Source organism: Etheostoma spectabile, chromosome 16, assembly GCF_008692095.1.
Source record: "Etheostoma spectabile isolate EspeVRDwgs_2016 chromosome 16, UIUC_Espe_1.0, whole genome shotgun sequence".
Taxonomy (NCBI): domain Eukaryota; kingdom Metazoa; phylum Chordata; class Actinopteri; order Perciformes; family Percidae; genus Etheostoma; species Etheostoma spectabile.
In genome coordinates, this window is record NC_045748.1 from 14,880,507 (window position 1) to 14,902,455 (window position 21,949).

General features: G+C 39.4%; 1 protein-coding gene across 4 annotated transcripts in view; it reads left to right on the forward strand.

The window, feature by feature from the left end:
* Nucleotides 1–20,009, forward strand: part of loxhd1a (lipoxygenase homology PLAT domains 1a) — a 34,496-nt gene extending 14,487 nt beyond the window's left edge. For 2 of the 4 annotated variants that reach the window (XM_032539838.1, XM_032539837.1), the window contains 25 exons: nt 330–522; nt 661–821; nt 1,076–1,409; nt 2,224–2,375; nt 2,830–2,963; nt 3,394–3,545; nt 3,704–3,808; nt 3,902–4,030; nt 4,120–4,287; nt 4,393–4,574; nt 4,745–4,861; nt 5,768–5,930; nt 6,155–6,309; nt 6,484–6,693; nt 7,149–7,278; nt 7,395–7,603; nt 7,744–7,929; nt 9,218–9,345; nt 9,436–9,553; nt 13,502–13,679; nt 16,931–17,116; nt 17,607–17,777; nt 18,503–18,632; nt 18,907–19,062; nt 19,181–20,008. In XM_032539838.1, coding sequence (XP_032395729.1) covers nt 330–522; nt 661–821; nt 1,076–1,409; nt 2,224–2,375; nt 2,830–2,963; nt 3,394–3,545; nt 3,704–3,808; nt 3,902–4,030; nt 4,120–4,287; nt 4,393–4,574; nt 4,745–4,861; nt 5,768–5,930; nt 6,155–6,309; nt 6,484–6,693; nt 7,149–7,278; nt 7,395–7,603; nt 7,744–7,929; nt 9,218–9,345; nt 9,436–9,553; nt 13,502–13,679; nt 16,931–17,116; nt 17,607–17,777; nt 18,503–18,632; nt 18,907–19,062; nt 19,181–19,661 — 4,428 coding nt within the window. In that variant the 3' untranslated portion in view covers nt 19,662–20,008. Of the gene's footprint in view, nt 1–329; nt 523–660; nt 822–1,075; nt 1,410–2,223; nt 2,376–2,829; nt 2,964–3,393; nt 3,546–3,703; nt 3,809–3,901; nt 4,031–4,119; nt 4,288–4,392; nt 4,575–4,744; nt 4,862–5,767; nt 5,931–6,154; nt 6,310–6,483; nt 6,694–7,148; nt 7,279–7,394; nt 7,604–7,743; nt 7,930–9,217; nt 9,346–9,435; nt 9,554–13,501; nt 13,680–16,930; nt 17,117–17,606; nt 17,778–18,502; nt 18,633–18,906; nt 19,063–19,180 lie in introns of those variants that run through there. The other 2 variants (XM_032539836.1, XR_004335672.1) reach the window with 2 other exon arrangements.
* The last annotated feature ends 1,940 nt before the right edge of the window (nt 20,010–21,949 follow it).

Consider the following 21,949-nt stretch of genomic DNA (forward strand, 5'->3'; position numbering starts at 1 on the left):
TTAATGAACCACTGAAACAATTTTGGAAACATACATTATTTTAAGGTACAAAAGAATTGTTGGTGTTGGATCGATCAACATTGAAATCAATCAGTATCAATAAATAAGGTCTCTGTTGTATTACTGTGTTGCAAAATGGAATGAAATCAATGATAAAACGATGCCACGTGGCAGAAAAGTTGTATTAATTATTAAGAACCCCAATCAAGGTTTGTATTGAATCGTAGGTTAAAAATTGGGATACGAACCGAACCCTGGGTTTGGTGTATCGTTACATCCCTAGTGTTTACTAATTTTATTTTATCCTCTTATGTCTTCTGTGTTTACAGATCAACCGTCTCCTGATTGGTCACACTAATGAGGGCTTGCGGGCTGGCTGGTTTCTGGACAGTGTGCAGATCTCTGTGCCAGTTCATGGAATGCAGTACATGTTCCCAAGCCACCGCTGGCTCTGCAAAGACGAGGCTGACGGGAAAGTGGAGGTTGAGATCTATCCCAGTGAGATTTTGGACATCGAAAAATGTAAATAACATTACTTACATAACATTACAGCACTCTATAATCAAAATTTCTAATTTAAAAAAAAACACTAACATTAGTTCATGAACATTATGAATTGAGGTGTATTGCTCTGCTCTACATAATCTTTCCTCCTGTCAGTGATCAACTATGAAATAACAGTGGTCACAGGGGATGTGCGTGCAGGTGGCACCAATGCCAATGTCTTCTGTCAGATCTACGGAGATGAAGGAAAAACTGAAGTTATCACTCTCAAGAGTCGCTCCAACAATTTTGAACGTGGCACCACTGAGATCTTCAGGGTCTGTATAAAGCCTGTGACATGCTTTTTAAATGTATGTAGGAGATTTAAGTTCCTGGTTTGACCACTGTTTGATACCTACAACCAGGGTTCAAAACTAAACGGCTAGTGAATGTTCAAATTTTACCAGCCACTCAATAAACTAACATTGTTTTTTTTTGGCTGGTGAGTTAAGCACATCTACCAACCAATTGCATATTTTCCCAGCATTTGGCTGGCAGATGGTGCTAATTTTGAACCCTGCCTACAACCCAGATTGAGGCTCAGGATGTCGGTAAGATCTACAAGATACGTATCTACCATGATGGGAAGGGTATCGGAGATGGCTGGTTCCTGGAGACGGTAGACATAAAGCGGCTGACGATGGCTATGGTGCTGGTTGAGGTGAAAAAGGAGGAAACCAAGAAAGACAAGAAGAAGGACAAGAAAAAGAAGAAGAAAGAAGAAGAGGAGGAGGTGGAGATGGTTGAGGAGCTGCAGGAAGTGGTGGAGGTATTTGCTTTCCCCTGTAACCGCTGGCTGGCCAGGGATGAGGAGGATGGGGAGATTGTGGTCGAGCTGCTGACTGAGGACAGTGAAGACCTGGAAGGTAAGTAGAACATACATGTAATGTGTTGACCCATTGTTATTTGCTTCCAAAAGCTAGACTGTATGTTTTTTTTGTGACATTTTTAATTAATGTTGAATTAGGCATGTAGGGAGCAGTCTGATAATCAACGCACATTCTGTACTTCTTAGCATCACAGTTCATCCGTTTATTAAAGCAAAAGAAAGAAAACATTAATAAATCAATAAACTTCAAGCAAAAGTATGCAGATTTTGTGTTCATGTGGTTGAAAATTGTTTGCTCTTCCGCTAAACCCGAACACCTGTTCACCACATCTCCATATCACATCATCTAATCGGCTTTCACACATCAATTATCATAATAATAGCGATGAGAAGCAAAATAACTAAATGTAAACAGACATTCCAATTCATTATCATCATAATACACAATGAAAAATGCATGATGTCTAAGCATAATTAGAAATCAAATAAGGAAGATCTGAAAAATGGCTCCAACAAGGCATATTTCATCAGGTGCATCATCAAAATTAGGGATGTGCAAAAAAATCGATTCACATTAATATCGCAATTCAAGCTCTACAGATTTCAAAATCAATTCATAGAATTCACAAAACATTTTTTTTTAATTTTAACTTAATTTTTTTTATTATTTATTTTTGTTTTGTAATGAAGTGCATACTATCACATGGGAAAAGTAACTACATTTACATACTGTCATGTTTTTTAATTGAGAATCGTTTTTAAATCGAATCTTGAGCACCTCTAGTTAAAATGTCACTCATGATCAAGCACTTTCTAACTTTCTAAATGTGTCTAACTGTTTTTCCTTTCAGTTAACTCATATGAGGTTCATGTGTTCACTGGGACAATGTGGGGAGCAGGGACTGATGCTAATGTTTACATAAACATCTATGGAGAGATTGGCGACACTGGGGAGCGACAGCTCAGGAAGGCAAACAACCTGAACAAATTTGAGAAAGGCCAGGTAAGATTTCTCTGTATTCTGTCAGTTCTGGATGTGCTCTTTTTATGTGATAATCTGAGTGTTAATATTAATATTTTAGTGCAAAAGAAATATCCTGACATCTAGGGAAATGTTTGTTTGTTAAATATGAGGCTAGAGTCAGGAGACACTTAGCTTAGCATAAACAGTGGTTTGGGGAAAACAGAGACTTCATTCTTCCATTGTTATACATAATTGTTATACATAATGTGTAAGATTTAGTGTTTGATCCGCTGTGTTCTGCATGGTCGTGATTGTTACCTTTGGTACTGTTTTCCTGGATAAGCCTCAATTGTCAAACAAATGGTGGATCTAAGGAGCCATGCAGGTTAAATACAGATCAAATAAATATGTAATGAGGTACTCATGGACTGTTAAACTGAGACTTGTGACTTTTCTTGACCCTTTGTCACTGGTTTGTTTGCGCGTGAACTAGGAAGACATTTTCAACATCACAGCGGTCGACTTAGGGATCCTGAAGAAGCTGAGGATTCGACATGACAACAGTCAGGCCAGTGCCGGCTGGTTTCTGGACAGAGTGGAAATTGTAGACAACAAAGATGACACCACGTAAGTTATGATGACGGTAGAAAGAGAGCAGAGGTCTATCAGCACTTTAATTTAGATGTGCAACTGCAACTTCACACAAATCCCTTGAATAATTCAACCAATTAATTACAAAAATGGTTAATCAATCATTTAATAGATAAGAAATGATACACCTCGCTGAGTCATTCTAGACACCAAATCATTGCCACAGGTTTCACAAAACAGCATCATCCTACATAGCAGGCAGAAACGTTGCACATAAAATGTCTGTAGAGCTCCACCGTGTGGCGTGAAGTGTTACTCCGAAATATTCTGGTAAAGTGTGGAGACTTTTTCTTTGGGTATTCCTGGACACAGGGACATTTGACAGTCCTAAACAGAGATTATTGTATTGATACTATGCAAACTGCACACTGCAAAAATTACATATATATTATATATGGTGTTTTAGGTACTTTTTCCCTTGTAAACGCTGGCTGGCTACTGATGAGGATGATGGACAGCTTGCCAGGGAGCTCGTTCCTGTGGACGAAGCCTTTATGAAGAGAGGGGATGATGATGATGAGGAAGACTCTGAGGCCACACTTGGTCTGGAACAGAAAGGTAAGCGCAACATTATGGCTGCCCTCAAAAAGAGAGTGAAGAATCAAAGTGACCTCTGGTGAAGACATTGAACCATTTTTTTTGTTATTGAATATGAATAATAACCACAAGACTGCGTAATATTTCATTTGTGATTTGCTGGTTTCTTATTATTACAGCCATGTCAACTACATACACAGTGAGGATAAAAACTGGTGACAAAAAGTATGCAGGAACTGATGCTAATGTCTTTTTGATCCTGTACGGCACCAAGGATGACACAGGTAATACTTCCAACTGTCATACAGAAATTATATCTGTAAAAAAGTTATATCTTGTAATGATTAAATTACTCTATGATGTGCGCACATCTACAGGGATAATTAACCTGAAGGCTTCAAAGACTCATAGGAATAAGTTTGAGCGGGGTATGATCGACGAGTTTATTGTGGAAGCGGTGGACATTGGACCACTGAAGAAGCTGCGGGTTGGACACGACAACTGTGGTACAGTAGGATGGACTCCCTGCCTGTGCAGTGAATAATGCAAAATTTGTCCACATGCGCAATGACAATAATTTGTGTTAATGTTTAAGGTGGCGGATCAGCAGGCTGGTTCCTTGACTGGGTGGAGATTGATGCCCCGTCTCTTGGACAGAAACTGCGCTTCCCCTGCGGCCGTTGGTTGGATAAAGGGGAGGATGACGGGGCCATTGTCAGGGACCTTTTCCCAAATTCTCTTCAGACTGAACTTTACACACCATGTAAATAGTGATTGCATGACAGTCTATATCACTCTTACAAAAATTAAGATATTTGTCATTTGATGCACAACGTTGGTTATGTTTGAATGTGTTTTCATTTTGTAGTTGTTCCTTATGAAATTAAAATCTTCACGAGTGACGTGTTTGGAGCCGGCACAGATGCAGATGTCTTCATTGTCCTGTACGGGCGAAACGCAGTTTGCACCCAGCAGAAGTCTCTGTGTGTCAACAAGAGGGAGAGACTAATGTACTTTGAGAGAGGAGCTGAGGACATGTTTATTGTTGAGGTACCTGTACATGTAATATGTATAGTCATAAATAGATTAATAAGAATAGGTGCATTTATTAAGCGTGGTTGACAAGGGCAGTACAGTACACCAAGGCCATCAGTGTCTTTTAATGTTGTAAAATAATACCAAATACGGTGTTAGTTTAGTGTTTTCTGCTCTCTGTGCAGCTTGAAGATGTGGGGGATTTAATTGAAAAGATCCGGATTGGCCATGACAACCGCGGGGTCAACCCAGGCTGGCATCTGGACAGAGTGGAGATCAGACGTCTGCTCAGGAAGGGAAAGGTACTGCCTACAAAAGACAACTCCTTTACTTACGTTGCAGTACTGCAAAATAAAAAAATACTCTTAAGTAAAACCCCTACGATGAAAATGCAACTTGCATTAATGTATGTTTTAGCTAAGTGTCCTTAAAGTGTCAAAAGTGCCCATAGTCTGTTATATATTATATATACATTATGTATGTATATATTATATTGTTGAATGATTAGTACTGATGCAGTAATATGTATGTAGCATTTTACGGTTGAAGTAGGTCAAGGTGGAGCTATTTTATGTATGTATATATACATATTATTGTTTGGATATTTTTAGGCCTTTATTCGACAGGACAACTGAAGACATGAATGGGGGGGGAATGACATGCAGCAAAGGTCTGCAGGTCGGAGTTAAACTACTCTACCAACGGGCGCCTGGGTGGAGCTATTTTACATACTTTATATACTGTTGGAACAATCCATCATATTTTATAAGATGATCATATGTTTTGTATGGAATCATCTTTTAATAAAAGTAGGGAAGTAAAAAGTTTAATATTTGTGAATCTGCTTGGCTCTAGTAATGGAGTAGCATTGAGTACTTTATACTTTTATACTTTAGTATAACGTAGCATTGAGTGCACATGAAAGTACATGTGCCTCAAAAAAACACTGATATAGATTTCAGTACTTGCACCTTTATGCTTAACAAACATCTCATAAATTTGTTGCAGAGGATTTACATTTTCCAACATCTTACTACTCATGTCTACTGGTAACACACAAATGCTATTTTTGGTCAGCAGGTGGCGATGTTCTCCTCTCAGACACATGAAGTTAATCCAGCACTGTGGACTAAGACCATACAATGTGTTCAATGATTCCTCTCTGAGACATTGTTTTAGCCCTGTGCCTACTCTCTCTCTCTATTTAGGGTTCAGAGACCATCATATTCCCATGTGAGCGCTGGCTCGCCAAGTCAGAGGATGATGGTGAGACAGTGAGAGAGCTGGTGCCCTCTGACATCATCACTGAAAAACTTTCACGAGACGGAAGCCTGAAAGTCACCGAAGTCGAGGTGGAAGATGCCCTAGAGAGTATGTCAAGGAGAGGATTTGTTTTCCTGTCTTGGTTGTGTCTGGTCCCCACCTTTCTAAGCATTAGTTCAGAAAGATACTTTCCCTTCATGTCTTTCCTAATCACTGACTGAGTCTCTGTTATGACAGTGGCATCAAACAGCAATAGAAAATGGCTTACTTTTCACTTTATTTTCTGCCAATTGCACTCAAACCGTTTATCTGTGATCATTGTCCTACTACAGCTCACACATACAACGTGTCAGTGATGACAGGTGATGTGAATGGAGCCGGCACTGATGCCAACGTCTTTCTCACGATTTACGGAGACATCGGGGACACCGGGGAGAGGAAACTCAGCAAGTCGGAGACAAACAGCAACAAGTTTGAACGGGGATCTGTAAGGAAGCATTTTGTGTATTATCCACTGAAGTGAGGATAGACAAATAAGCTTGACACAATGAGCAAATTTACAAAAGAAAACTGAATTACAGCAAATATTACAACAAAAGTACAAACGGCATGATTGTACTTGTGTTAATATTTCACCAATGATCACGTTTTATCTCCCCAGGTGGATAAGTTCACTATTGAGGCCGTCGACCTCGGACAGGTTTTCAAGATAAAAATTAGGCACGATAACAGCATGATGTGTTCGGACTGGTACTTGGACCAGGTGGAGGTAGTTGACGAGGATACGGAAGAGGTGTTTCTCTTTTTATGTGAACGTTGGCTGTCCAGGAAGAGGGAGGACCGACGCATTGAGAGAGTCTTCTATGTTAAGGTAGCATGAAAGACATCAGTGTGTGACAGTGTGTCGGAGCTAGAGATAGTAAAACACATTATTACACAACTTTGTTAAATCCAACGGCATTCTGTGGTCTGCTAATTTTTTATAACAGACCGTTGAAGCCAATTTTTAGACCTGCCTCACCCTGTCGGGGTAATGAGCACCTTGCGCTACATTATCCTTTACATAGTTGAAAGAAGAACACAAGTAGTAAGGCACCTTTTGGGTCAGTTTACCCAAAATTACAAAAAGACAGAATTTTGTTGGTGTGCTCACAGCATTGAAAAATGACATTTGAACAAGACAAGCATTTTACAGCCACCCTATGTGTGGAGTTTATATATTCACAAGGCTCTATTAAACCCACATAGACTTTGTGTTCCTATAGATCTTAGCATTTGTCTGTTGGTGTGTTTGTCTGCAACGCTATGTGTGTTGTGTTCTTTTAGGGTTATGAAGGAGTCAGAGAGAGTCTAAACAATAAAAAGAAGAACTCAAACCCAACAGTAAAGAGTGTTGACAGTAACATGAACAAAAAGAGCAAGAAGAAGAAGGAGGAAGAAGAAATTGAGCTCCCGAGTAAGTACATTTTCTTTTTTGCTCTGTGTAAGTTTGTCACTAATATTCTAACACAGACATCTTTATATAATCTCTTTCTGTCACGAATGAATAAGTGCTGTGCCCTTCCTGTGCAGTCATACCATACCACATCACCATCTGTACTGGGCTGGAGCGGGATGCAAGCACCACCAGCAGGGCTTATGTGATCATTATTGGGGGCAATCACACCCACACAGAGAGGTTGTGGCTGGATCTGCCGGACGAGAGGAAGGGCTTTGAGGCCGGCTCTCTGGAGAGCTTTCAGTCCCACGGTTCTGATGTGGGGGAGATCAAAAAGGTTGAGGTGAGGGAGGGGGGAAGCTTTTAGAATTTCACTGATGATCGTGCACTCTCATGCATCCACACACACGCACGCACACACATGAACATGCAGAAAAATACCCCCACGTTGTGAGAAGTGATTGTTTCTCGACCTCCCTGCAGCTCGGTCATGATGGGGCCACTCCGGAGAGCTGCTGGCTGGTTGATGAGCTGTCTGTTGCTGTGCCAACCAAAGGGGTCAAATATATCTTTGCTTGCAAGTGCTGGCTGGCCAAAGATCGAGGAGATGGTTTGACTGCTAGAGTATTCAATGTGCTGGATGCAGAGGCCATTTCTATCTCCCAACAGGTATGTAAATTTGAGCAAGTGGTTGTTAAACATAATCACATATAAATCAAATTACCGCAGTGGACTAGTGATAATGAGTCCATTTCCATTATACTGTCACTAAATGAAACAGTGGAGCTATTTACTTTAAGAAAAATGGTGCAAGGTTTAAAATCCTATCCAATTGTACCAACGCCGTTGCCCCTCGGAATCATAATCAACATTAATTTCCAAACAGTACATTTATTTGGTCAATGTCTTGGTTTAGATGGAATTTCAAATAAATTTTAGAAGACATTTTTGAGTTCATTAAACAACACCATCCAACCTGTTACAAATATTCAGATACATCTGAGATGGGGAGAGTAACTTTAGTTTCTCGTCTTTTTTTGAACAAGATGCAGGACGCATAAACATTTGATTTATTGAAAGAATTGAAGATGCTACTCATTGTGCTACTATAACACTAGAATCTTCACAATAATTCACAACAAATGGATGTATTCAATCAATTCATTTGTCATGTGAAATCATATAAGAAATACAAATTGGAAAATCTTTCAGTTCCTTCAATTTATGCATAAAAAACAGTGGTTGGTCTAGATCCTTAGTGAGTCTCCTAGCCTTTTTCTTGCAGCACCTTGTGTAAAAATGTTTTAGGTAGGGTAGGGCTCCGCCTGTTGTATGTTCAGCTAAACGAACAATTCTTTACAGGTTGATTTATTGGTGAAGGTATTAGACATCTCTGGAAAATAAGTTTTATGAAAATTAAAATGTTATAGGGCTCATCCTGGTTGGTTTTGAGATTGTTTTGAAAGCGTAAAATAGGATTACGTTTTTAAATATGGAGCCCCTTAACTTTGGTGGCCCATTAATAAATTGGGTGAAATTATACACAGTCACATTTCAAGTAAGATTATACACAAGTATCTTTAAGATATCTGATTATCAAGGGGTGTCGGACTGGTTTGTTCCCTGTCTCCATATGTATTTATGTGAGAAATATAAACGTTTAAAACAATAAGATTATACAGTTACTACATTGCAATCTTGGCTACTTTTTGGATTGTCCTGCCATTATTTTTACTCTAACATGCTTTCCATTTATCATTCACTATTATTTATGGATGTTTAGTTTACAGCATTAACATCAGCCTCATACCTGCTAAAATATATTTAGGTGTATCGTTCATTAGCTTCAAGATAAATTCATATCCTTGTCTAGTTAAGTTTTAGAGATAAGACTGCTTCTGAGAGATGGGTACAGGAGAAAATATAACAAGTATCATACCTAATATTTTCCTGTCAGATTATTTACGAGGTGACTGTAGTAACGGGAGACGTGCAGAATGCAGGAACAGACACCCGGATCTACATGTCTGTGTTTGGAGCCAACGGCAGCACAGAGGAGATGCTGCTGCAGAAGAATGAGGACAGGTAGCCCAAACATGACATCAGAAAACAAATAAAACAAAGACACTGTTTCATTATGCTGCAGATTTTGAACTTCTGTGTGGTGGATAACAGGTTTGAGCGAGGCCAGGAGGACACTTTCAACATGGAGATTGATGACATTGCTCCACTGAGGAAAATGAGGCTTCGCATTGATGGCTCAGGGAGTCGACCTGACTGGTTTCTGGAAAAGGTCAGCTCATCTTAAAGGATAACTATACACATACAAGTCTGTGTAAAGTCTTGAGGACTACTTCATATTGGAAAAAATGTATGAAGCCTTTTATGGCTCCAGATTAAAAAAAAAATCTGGAGGTTTGTAGTTAGAAAGTAACAAGCTTACCAGACCTCTGTAGCCCGCTCCCCATCTTAACTTGAGGCTAGCAACTTAAGACAGCAATAGCCACTACTAATATGTGGAATATGTGTCAGCAGTTGAGTTTTGTTGTGGGTAATGTTGGCTCCAGGTATTGACAAGAAAGAACAAGGCATGGAATAAGACAGACAATATCTCAGTTTCTGCCACATTGATTTTAACACACACACACATACAGAGGGGGAAATAAGTATTGAACACGTCACAATTTTTCTCAGTAAATATATTTCCAAAGGTGCTATTGACATGGAATTTTCATCAGATGTTGGTAACAACCCAAGTAATTCCTACATACAAAGAAACCAAAACAAATACGTTCAGAAATTAAGTTATGTGTAATAATATGAAATGACGGGGAAAAAGTATTGAACCCGCTTACTGATATTTTTTTAACACTTTGTACAAAGCCTTTGTTGGCAATGACAGCTTCAAGACTCCTCCTGTATGAAGAAACTAGTTGCATGCATTGCTCTGGTGTGATTTTGGCCCATTCTTTCAAACAAACAGTCTTCAAATCTTGAAGATCCTGTGGGCCTCTTCTATGATCTTGATCTTCAGTTCTTTCCATAGATTTTCAATCAGATTTAAGTCAAGTGATTGGCTGGGCCATTCTGGCAGCTTTATTTTCTTTCTTTGAAACCAATTGAGAGTTGCCTTGGCTGTGTGTTTGGGATCGTTGTCTTGCTGAAATGCCCACCCTTGTTTCCTCTTCATCATCCTGGTAGATGCCAGCAGATTTTTGTCAAGGATGTCTCGGTAAATTTGCCCATTCATCATTCCTTCTATTGTGTGAAGTTTGCTAGTAACATTTTTTGAAAAGCAGTCCCACACCGTCATGTTACCACCTCCAAACTTCACTGTTGGTATGGTGTTTTTAGGATGATGTGGAGTGCCATTTCTCCTCCAAACATGATGTGTATTATGGCATCCAAACAGTTAAATTTTTCTCTCATCTGACCCACTACATTCTCCCAGTGTTTCACAAGCTTCAACAAGCTTTTTTAAGCAATGGAGTGTTGCGTGGTGAGCGTGCATACAGGCCATGGCGGTGGAGTGCATTACTTACTGTTTTCTTTGAGACTACAGTACCGGTTGATTGCAGGTCTTTTTTAAGCTCTCCACAAGTGGTTTGGTTCTTTGCAAATAAGCAAAAATAAATATATATTAGTGTTGTCAGTTAAACACATTATTTTTTAATTGCGAGATTAAAATTCTTTTTGGCCTAGCAAACTTTTTTTTTTTTTTTCACATGCCGTTGCAAAAACTAATAACGTTAGAAAACACCACACCTGATCTAGCTAGATCGGAATCAAAACAACAAGCACGCCGCACACACTTGTTTGGGCTTGCGAGCTGGCCAAAGAGTAGTAACGTTAGTTTTGAGTGGATGGCGAGCACGAGACGCCAAAATGGATGCAAATAAGATTCTGAATGAAGTTTACTTTTTAAAAGTTGCCAAATGGTTCCACTGACAAGACCAAAGGGATCTGTGTGTTGTGTTGTTGTGAACTGAGCTATCATTGCAGCAGGTCCAGTGTGAAATACCACTTGATGGTCAAGAACACAGCTGATGCGAATTCTTCCCCCCCCCCAGCCTTTCATCCTGGACAGTGTTACATTGTGTGAGAGATTGTTTGCTCTAAGTGAGGATGTTATGTGTGAAATTGAACACCACAGTAGGCTATATGCCAATGTTGTTTACAATAAAAAACAACAACATTTGCACAAAGCAAGCTGATCCACTTTTCCATGTTGATAAGAGCATTAAAATGAGAAAATAATAATGGGACAAAAAGAATTCAAGGGACATTTAGAATAGAAAAAAATGTGTGATGTGTGTGATTAATTGAGCGTTCAATATAACAATAATACGCAGGTTTAATCTTCAGAATAAGATGACCATGCATCATGCACATGTGTCCTTAAATCTTGTCAAGGGCTAATTGGTTATGAAGAAGAAACTGCAGATCTCATCCATAAAACATAAACCAGGAGCATAAAAAGCAGAACAGTAAAAGCTTCTTCAAAAATCAATAGTACAAAGCAGTCACAGGTTTGTGTTTTTACGCTGGCACTGTATGCTGTAGGTCACAGGATCATTCAATCTATTATATCACAAAACACAGAGACAAATACACACCCACACACACATCTATCCCTGCCTGCAGGAGAATGGTCAATGATTCACATACACACGCACACACACACACACACACACACACACACACACACACACACACACCACACACACAACACCACACACACACACACACACACACACACACACACACACACACACACAGTAATGAGCGATGTGTGTTCTTTCTGTATTCAGTAAAGAGAGAAAACATTTCACTTTAAATTTCCTTTAGTGTGACTTTTAGTATGTTTTTGTGAAACAAATCTCCAATTTGTAATGCTTAGTCCAGCAATATAATAGACTGCATTAATATACATAGTTTCCCAAAATGGTTCAGTACTTTTTCTCTTTGGCTGACCCTGTGAGGACAACATCACTGCTCACCTACAAATTCAGTCTGATGTCTCCGGCCAAAAGCATTGATGAAACAGAACACATTTCCTATGCAAATGTCTTCTCTGGTAAAGGCACCATGCCTGCAGAGCAGCAGAGCAGTCAGGAACAATACCAAGCCCTGTCTGTCAGTGCCTGGGACATAGCGACTGCAAACATCTCCTTGACTTGACCCTGCACCGAGCCTTGTGTGTTCAGCATCACAAGAGGATATGCTGCCTTTATGAATTGTTAGGTCTATGTATTAAAATGGACACAACAGTGCACCAGGCGGACTGTCAGCATGGTAATCTGCTCAAATAAATATGCAGAGTGTAGAGCTATGAGTGTGGCTGCCTGAGCTGAGTTTTTGTCTAGTAATGAAATGTTCCCCAGGACTAGTTGTCAGTCATCCTGGTAGAGGCAGGGTTTGTGTTCACACTGCTAACACATTAATGTCCATAATATAAATATGTATGACACTTATTTATATGATCATGTTTTTATCCAGCTAGTGGCATGGCTCTAGGGATGTTGGTCCACAGATTGAAATACCTCACTATTTAATACATTCATGGTGCCCAAAAAATAATCAGACTGTCTTTTTGGTGATCCTCATGAGGTTCACAATTGTTGGATTACCATTAAAGCAGACATATGGTTGATTGTTTATTCTAGCCCCATCATCAAGTCAAAATTTTAATTTGTTTAATACTTTGGCTTATGACAAATTACATTTTTATCAGCCCTAGGTGTACTATAGGGCTAATTAGTAGCATTACCAAAGTAAGTTGGTGAACGTGGGAAATATACCTGCTGAAAATCAGAACAATAGCAAGACATTGTGAGCATGTAAGCATTTAGCTCAAAGCTCCATTTTGCTTAAGTACAACTTCACAGACCCGTTTGCGTGGCTATAAACTCTTGCACATATTAATGGTTAAAGGTGTCTTTCTGGTACTGATTAAATATTCTGATTATGATTAATATGTTGGGAATGGATGCATATTTATTCCACAAATGCTGACATGGCTTAATCTTTGCAACTCATCATAATAACAATACCTTTGATTGTTAAATCTATGTTAGAAAAAGTGTGCATTCATACACTTCTGGTGTCATACTTTTTATTACACTTTAATTCTCCAGTGGTTTATTTTGCTTTGACTGTGACAATGGATCATTAAAAAAAAAGAAGTAATATTAGTATTCTGAATGACATTACATTTAAAGCGCTAACTCTGTGCATCCAGGTGGTCATGCGTAACCTGGCCACAGAGGAGGTGTCTTTGTTCACCTATGAGGAGTGGCTTTCAAGGACCCGTGGACCCAAGAGAACCATGATCTGTGAGATGGCTGCTGTAGTGAACGAGGAGATGATGGTGGAGCCTACCACCTATATAGTCCAGGTCAAGACCAGTGATAATGCAGGTAAGTCCTTAACACATGCTGGCTGCTGTCAGCGTGATCATGAAAATTTAAGTTTATCAGGTTGTCCTATAAAAAACCATGAATGTGATCTGTCCTGTTGCAGTCGGAGAATTAGCTTTTTCTTTCACTTTCCCTGAGAAAACAAGTACATGTGTGTGAAACTTGGGATATGTTTTATGTACTTCTATGCTTACATCTGACAGACTGTAAACCATTGGTTCTAATCTACTTGTGACTCATCATTACAGGTTGCCTATGTTAACGCTTGTTGTTTAGTTTAATTTAAAGAGTTTTTAACAGTTTGAAGATGAGTTAATTCATAAGCAAAAATCTAAGTTTAGAAAAGAAATTTGTGCAGGAAATATTTTCTGCTTAACTATAGTATTGTTCATTATCTAGTGGACCCCTTGGAGGGTCCTGACCCCCAAGTTGGAAACCACTCCCCTAAAGGGTTTCAGTAATATCAGATTAAATACATTTTAACATTTACACCAAAATAAGAAGGGGGCCAAGGATTTATCTTTGGGAAACACCTTTTAACGTTATCATTTGTATCACACCTGTGGGACAGTGGGCACGTAATAGACATACTGACCCTCATTCATCAAACTAACGTAGAAGGCAGCGTAGATATGAGTGCAGAAATCATCTAACAACAGGCTACATGTGTGATTCATGGAACGTTCTTATTACACCCATCAGAGTGTACGAATGCTCATACATTGATACATGCAATGGCTGGAAACAATTGTAATTTAAATATCACGCCCCAACATATTCTCGGTTTTGATACCGCTACAATTTAGGACGTGGCGAGGAGTAATCCGGCTCAGAATCGGCTCTTTTCAGAGGTGGAGATTGAAACGCTGACATCTCAGGATCATTTGCAGTAACGTGTGTCCTACTTGGCAGCCTAAAAACTGGAATTGAAGGCTGTATAAAGAATGCATAATGGATCACTAATGTGGTAAACATTGTGCCAGAGTAAATTTGACTCCAGCTGAAGTTTATTTAATTTTTACATCTTTGACATATATCCTACAGTCCTAATAGTAATAAACAGGCTTATATTGCATTCTCTTAGGCCTACATGTAGGTGTACCAATTTAAATAAACACACAGTAGCAAAGCTTATGCAGCGCTTCTTTATTTTACACATGTTTTTTTGTGACGGAGAGCGCATGTCAAACAAGCCGAAATATGTCGGTCAATGGCTGAAAGAAATCGTTCATTTTGTGGCCATTAATAACATTTTAAAAGACAAATGAAAACCTGAAGAATACATAAAAATTGTTGTGCATCGTCATGTTTCCTGTATTGAATATTATTGCCAAACATTACACCTTTAATAAATAATACCTTTTAAAAGCAAGGAATAATATCCGGTCTCTGGTGGCTGTACGAATGTGACACTGTTCTCTGGAAATCGGGTCATCTGGCGCCATCACTACATTTATGGCATCCTGTTTTCCTGCGCAATGTTGTGCAGAACCCCACAGGCTAAAACAATGTTGCAGACTTTTTCTGGCATATATAGTAGGGTCCCCCCCGCTGATGTAAGACAGAGCCATGTGCCCTTAATCAATCCGGAGCGTTTCACCATGGCCCTGCGTGTACGTGTGCACTGTGAGATTTTATCGTAGCCTACGCTCACATTCTAATTGATAAACGCCTTGCTTTGCGTAGGAATAGGCGTACGCCCATCCTATTCCTGTTTTAGGTTGTACGCACGTTTCATAAATGTGGGCTATTGACTCCGTCCATCCATATATCCATCCTTAAATCTCTGGGTCAGCGTCAGGTCATCCAGGGATGCTCAGAGTGATCAGAGCAGCTCAAACACCCTCTTTCATCAGGAACATCATCCAGCTCTTCATGGGGGATCTCGAAGGACTCAAATGTCGGATTTTCATCTGTCAAGTCACGTCCTGGGTCCACCTTGCCATCACCTCTCGTGATTGTTTTCTTTCTAAGGCAGTAAAGGATAACCTACAGGTACAGCCAAATGGCTAAGTTGAAAGTGGATGGTGGCTTGATATTTCTCAGATGAGTGAACTCCTCACCCTGTAAAGCCAAATTAACGCTACAACCTTGGAGAAGATATTTATGTCTGTAATCTCATTTTTTCAATCACTATCCAAAGCTCAAGGCCGAGTTCATGGACATGTTACAAAGCTCCCATAATTGATGTTTGACTCCAACATGGTAATGAAAGATATCCTCTTCAAAAAACCCACACACGGCTTTGCTCCCACTTTTCTTCATGCAGTACTTTTCTATAGCTCAGTAGTGCTGCTGATCAATACGATAGTGTGGCGAGAAGTCTGAGCCGACTTCAAAGGACTGATCTCTGCCCTTGGCTGTTACTGGAAGCTAAGATGTAGCCCTGCACCACCACTGAGGCTCTGGGAGGAATAATGTGCCAGGCTGATAGACACACACACACACACACACACACACACACACACACACACACACACTACATAGGCAATGCTCTTCTGCATAAGGTAATGGTCTCCCCATCTATAGTGTAAAGAGGAATATTTTCGTATACCTTGTATGAAAATAATAATCATTTAAAGAAACCGAAACATAAAATGCAATTCTTAGAATCTAAATTTATTTTTCATTTCTATTATGGCTCATTGAAACTAAAGGGCTCTGAAAAGATATCAGATTTCTAATTCAGTGAATGGACAGGTGAAGAATTAGAAAAAGTGCTGCAGACCGAGCAAGGTTTGGGCTCTCCATCGTCTAATACACATTCACTTAGTGTCTAACCCACTGTAATGAAACAATAAAGCACAGAAGAATTATAGATGTGCTGTCTGAGTCATGCAGCATTCTCTGCTGTTACTCTTTGCATAGTGTGGCTGGTTGTTAGCAGATCAGTTTCCTCAGGGCTTTGCAATCTCAGTATTTATTGGCAATTCAAGAAATCCCTGTATTAGTTTTGCAGTTTAAAGGATCTACAACAATTTGCAAGCCCTTATAAATGTATAATATCTAGTGCATTTTATGTAGTTAACATTACATTTGTTATTCTAATAATTTAAAATAATATAAAAGCTACAATTAGAAATATCATTACAATGATATAGTTTAAACAAAACTATACTGTGCGGATTCAGATGCTAATACAGTTTGCCAAGCTCACAATTTGTCACTTTGTTCTTCAACATGTTTTGTTCTTGGAAAGCAGAAATTCTGATTCATTTTTCTAAATGGATGACTCTCTCTTGTCTTTTCAGGGGCGGGCACTGATGCCAACGTGTGGATCATCATTTTCGGAGAGAATGGAGACACAGGGACGCTGGCATTAAAAGAGTGCAACAAGTCTAACAAGTTTGAGCGCAAGCAGGTGGACACATTTCGCTTCTCGGATGTCCTCAGCATGGGAGAGCTCTCCAAAGTGCGAGTCTGGCACGACAATTCAGGTCAGCCCTGAGATAATCAGTTGCTCTGATTTGCCGATTAAATCTGCACTTTATCACTGGCATTGTAAAAAGTGCTGTATAAATGAAGTTTGCTTAAAGGTCCCTTGGCATGACAGTTTCACTGAATGAAGTTTTTTAACATTAATATGAGTCCCCCCCCCGCCTGCCTATGGTCTGCCAGTGGATAGAAATGGCGATAGGTATAAACTGAGCCCTGGGTATCCTGCTCTGCCTTTGAGAAAATCTCAGATGGGCCGATCTGGAATATTGCCCCTTATGAGGTCATAAGGGGAAATGTTACTTCCCCTTTCTCTGCTATGCCCGCCCAGAGAATTTGGCCCACCCATGAGAGAGAGACATCATGGCTTTTAAACGAGCAAAGCGGCAGTTGTTCAAGGCCACACCCCCACCCTCCACCTTACTGTTTCATTATCCTTGACAACATTTTTACTTGGTGTCTTTTTGGTTTCCTGATCCACATCCCTCCCAGGTCCTGCTCCAGGATGGCACTTGGATTATATCGATGTGAAGGATGATATTATGGACAAAACATTTCGTTTCTCCTGTGACCGCTGGCTTGCCAAGAATGACGATGATGGACAGATCATGAGAGAACTGGCATGCGCAAACAACGACTACTTGGACCTTAACGAAAAGACGAGTAAGGCCAGCACATACGACACATTTTAAAGTTGTAACCTTTAAGATTGTAGTCCTGGTGGATTTGGCAACACATGTGGTTACCTTGGTACCAGCAAGCGTGGATGATTACTACAGGTCGCAGAATTCAAGAGGCAGCAAACACTCATTAAGTAGCTACTTTGTCAGAAATACAGCATATTGTATGTTTATGTTTACAGTGCAGCCAAACAAATTGTTTTGATAAATAAGCAATTAATCTGCCTTATCCCATCATGCAATAATCAACCACAATCTGTTTCATGCTGCACATGTAGTCTTCCACCCAACAGCAGGGGATAGTAACATTGATTACCTTTCTAAGGAGCTCACTGTGGCTGCTCTTTCTTGTTCCATCACTCCCTGCAATATTTAAAAGCGTAAAATGCACAAAGACCGCTTTCTTGTTTAGTAGACAGCAGTCCCTTTGGTTTCTACTGAGAAAAAGGAAGACTCTGTCAATAACAATGAAAACTACTATAAAGAGGGAGGACAGAAACTCATTGTGAATACATTAAATGGCTGTTGGAGAACAAATGCTGACCATAAATAGAATACAAAATGGGGTTTAAATTCATGAAAAATGATAATGACTTTAAATTATCCCATATATTTCTGTGCTATGCATCTCTGTGGACATGATGTGGTGCAGGACATCTCTGTGTGTGGACAACCAACACCTTTTACTTTATGTTTTCTCTCTAAAAGAGTACGAAATCTGCATCACAACTGGAGACCCTGAAACCAAAGAAAATGCCTGGATTGTACTTGAGGGGAGGAAGGGCCGATCCAAAGAATTTGTAATGGAGAACTCCTCAAAGAAGAAGAGGTTCTTGCGGTAGGTACTTGCTGCAAGATTAATTAAATGAGCTGCATCTTGTTTACTTGAAAAAGCTTCAAGAAATGTGCTTTTTCTCCCTGTAATTCGGCCTTTCCACTTATTATGATAATCCTACCAGCAGCAAGCACTCACGCTCAGACTAACGCTGCAATCCAAGATGATGACATTACACCATCCAGAAGAAATTGGCATTGACATGAATTTAAAGTATGTGGGCTAAATTAAGCAAACAGCTCCTTTCTCTATCATTCTTATGTCTCTCTTTTCTTAGGGGCAATGTTGACAGGTTCGAGTTTTCGTCCAAGAACCTGGGGGACATTGCTGGTATCTGCCTGGGCCACACACCCAAGGATGGGAAGAAAGTAAAGGGGGAAGTTAACTGGCATGTGGAGGAAGTCGTCGTCACTGAAAGGGAACTGGGAAACAAGTAAGACATCCGTTACTGCTCAGACATCGACATCCATGCGGAGGTCATTCATTTTACCATTCACCATACCATTTGCTGGTAACAAATCATTGGTCCTTCTCTGTGTCATCACCTGCAGGTACATCTTCAGTTGCAATGCCCTCATCCCTCTCTCTCCAAAGAGGGATGAGTTCTTGACCTTTGAGTGCACAAAGGCCATCGAGAGCTTCGCCAGTAAAGCTCGAAGCCTGGTGCCCGTCAAGTACGAGATTATCATCATCACGGGTGATGAGAAGGGAGCGGGTACAGATGCCAATGTTTTTATTACTATCTACGGTTCCAATGGAGATTCGGGCAGCCGGCAACTGCGGCAGAAATTTCGTAACCTTTTTGAGCGCCAGAGGACGGACCGTTTCCTGCTGGAAATGCTGGACATGGGAGAGCTGCTGAAAGTTCGGGTGGAGCATGACAATTCTGGTCTGAACCCCAGCTGGCTGCTGGATCGCGTGGAAGTCACTAACACAGCCAATGGCGTCACCACCATCTTCCTCTGTGGGAAGTGGCTAGACACCAAGAGGGCTGACGGGCAGATCGCCAGGGTCCTCTACCCAAAATACTAGAAATACTATTTATTTATTTATTTATTTATTCATACAAAGTTCCATTGCAGAGAGATCTCCTCTCATATTTAAAAGTAATGACCAAAGAGATTCTGCTCTGGCAAGTTTTATATCGCAGGAACTGAGGCAGATTTTGACATTCTCCGTTTTTTTTAATTATATTTATTATTATATTATAGTTAGATATTTAATACCACTTGGGAATATAGCCTGCAATGAAATACTGTGACAATACCCTCTTAGGGTAGGAAACGGAATGTGCCATTCTTTTTAGGTTTTATATGTCAGGGAGGGTTTGTTTAGTTGTTTTGTTGTAATTTATTTATAAAATATTAAACTCTTTTGCAATACCAATACAGTTTTTAACCTGTTTGACTCATCTGGTCCTACGGAGTGTTTTAGCCTCTTTTAACTAAATGTTTTGTTTTTTATGGCCCACATCTTACCTGTTTTGAGAACTTCCACCATACTTTTCAAGCCATATCCAGCAGCAGATAGCTGTTTTGTGAGAACGGCACTGGAACTGTACAGCTGACAGATAAAGTTACTAGCTGGTGAAGAAGGTGGAGCATGTAGCAGCTGTAGAGCCAGATATTTGACTTAAAACAGACCAAAACAGAACTGAATGGAATTGGTGTTCAACTCCAAATGAATGCCAGTGGTTCTCTTGTGTCTGTTTATTTTATTTATTTATTTAAAGGAGATTTAAATATATATATTTTTATTTTTTGGTTTACAGCTTCTTCTGCCGCTCGCAAGGGACATGTTTAAATTGATGCTCAATACAATTCAATATTTCCCCCTGATGTAAAAGTAAAGTAAAAAGATGGCTGGTTATTTTTTTATTTTATTTTTTTTACCATTTTCTCATTTTTACCTAATAGCTTCTCAAATGTTTTATCGGGGGGGTTGGGGTGGGGGGGATAAGACATAAAAACAAGTGCCTGTCCATTTTATCCAATTTATTACAAAAAGAGCACATACAAAAGGATAATATACAAGCCATGAAATAAAATTAAAAAACAGAACAGTTTGGGTTTAGCAATGCAACTTTTGAAATCATTATCATTATTTTTAGTAGTAATAATAAATAAAGTACAAAATTCCACCACATGTGAATCTAACATTTACCCATAATATGCTCATCCATTTCTTCATCAACACACTCATCACCATTAATGCGCTATTGCTTTAATATTAATGATAAATAGTTCTATTTTCAGATAAAATATCCTATATTGAAAAACATTGCGCAGTCACAGCTAAACAGCAAAGTTTCATACAAGGATGGCGGCAGCCCTTTCACTGGCACTGTTTGGGTTATTTTCTCTTCAGTTTTGTTTTTCAGTTTCAAACAGCAACAAAATTTATATTTTTTTCTGTTATATTCTTTGTATATATTTTCATCATATACTATTAAACCATTGAGACTATATTGAAACCTGAGAAAACATGCATTTTTAGAAAAGGTTGTGCTTTTAAATCCTTGCCTTCCTTTTAGACTGAAAGGAAACAGGATAGATTCTGAGAGTAGAGATGGACGGTAAAATAAAAATAAAAACACAAGCGAAGAGTCAAACATAAAAGAAACAAAATTAAAGAAGGATTACTGAAGTATTTGTAAAGCCCACAGTGAAACATGCCTTATTTATAGTCAGAACTATTTCCACAATATGTAACACTCCAGTTCTACCAACCAGCAGCTAGTTCGGACAGTTTGACTTCAATTTTGAGGATAATGGCTTTAGTTGACACCTGTCAAATGTTGTCTTTGCTCCTTCACAACTTTCTCTTTTAGTTAATTATGCAACCAATAAGGCATGGTGGCTTTGTGGATTGATTGTTATTAATGGTTTCAGTAATATGGAAATATCTCCTAATACATAAAGCGAGGCACTTGTTATGCTTAAGTCTACAAACTGAAGAGAAACACCAGAGAGATGAAAATTCAAAGATAGATACAAAGAGTTAAAGCGAAGTAACATGCTTCACAGATGATCGTTATTAAGACCCATAGTGCATTGTGAGAAGCAGAGCATAAAAAATAAAAGCTAGAGTTCTTAGTGATAATATTAAATTATCTAAACTAACTTTTTTTTTTTTTGCCAGTGAGAGGGTTCCCATATTTAAACGAGTGCAAAACAAAAAAGAAAATCACTTGATTGCAGTTTGTCCACTACATCACAGCATGGGGGATCAGAGAAATTGCATTGAATGGAATGTAACCGAGATCCACAGCACCGAGAGAGAGTGAGAGAGAGTGAGTGAGAGAGAGAGAGAGAGAGAGA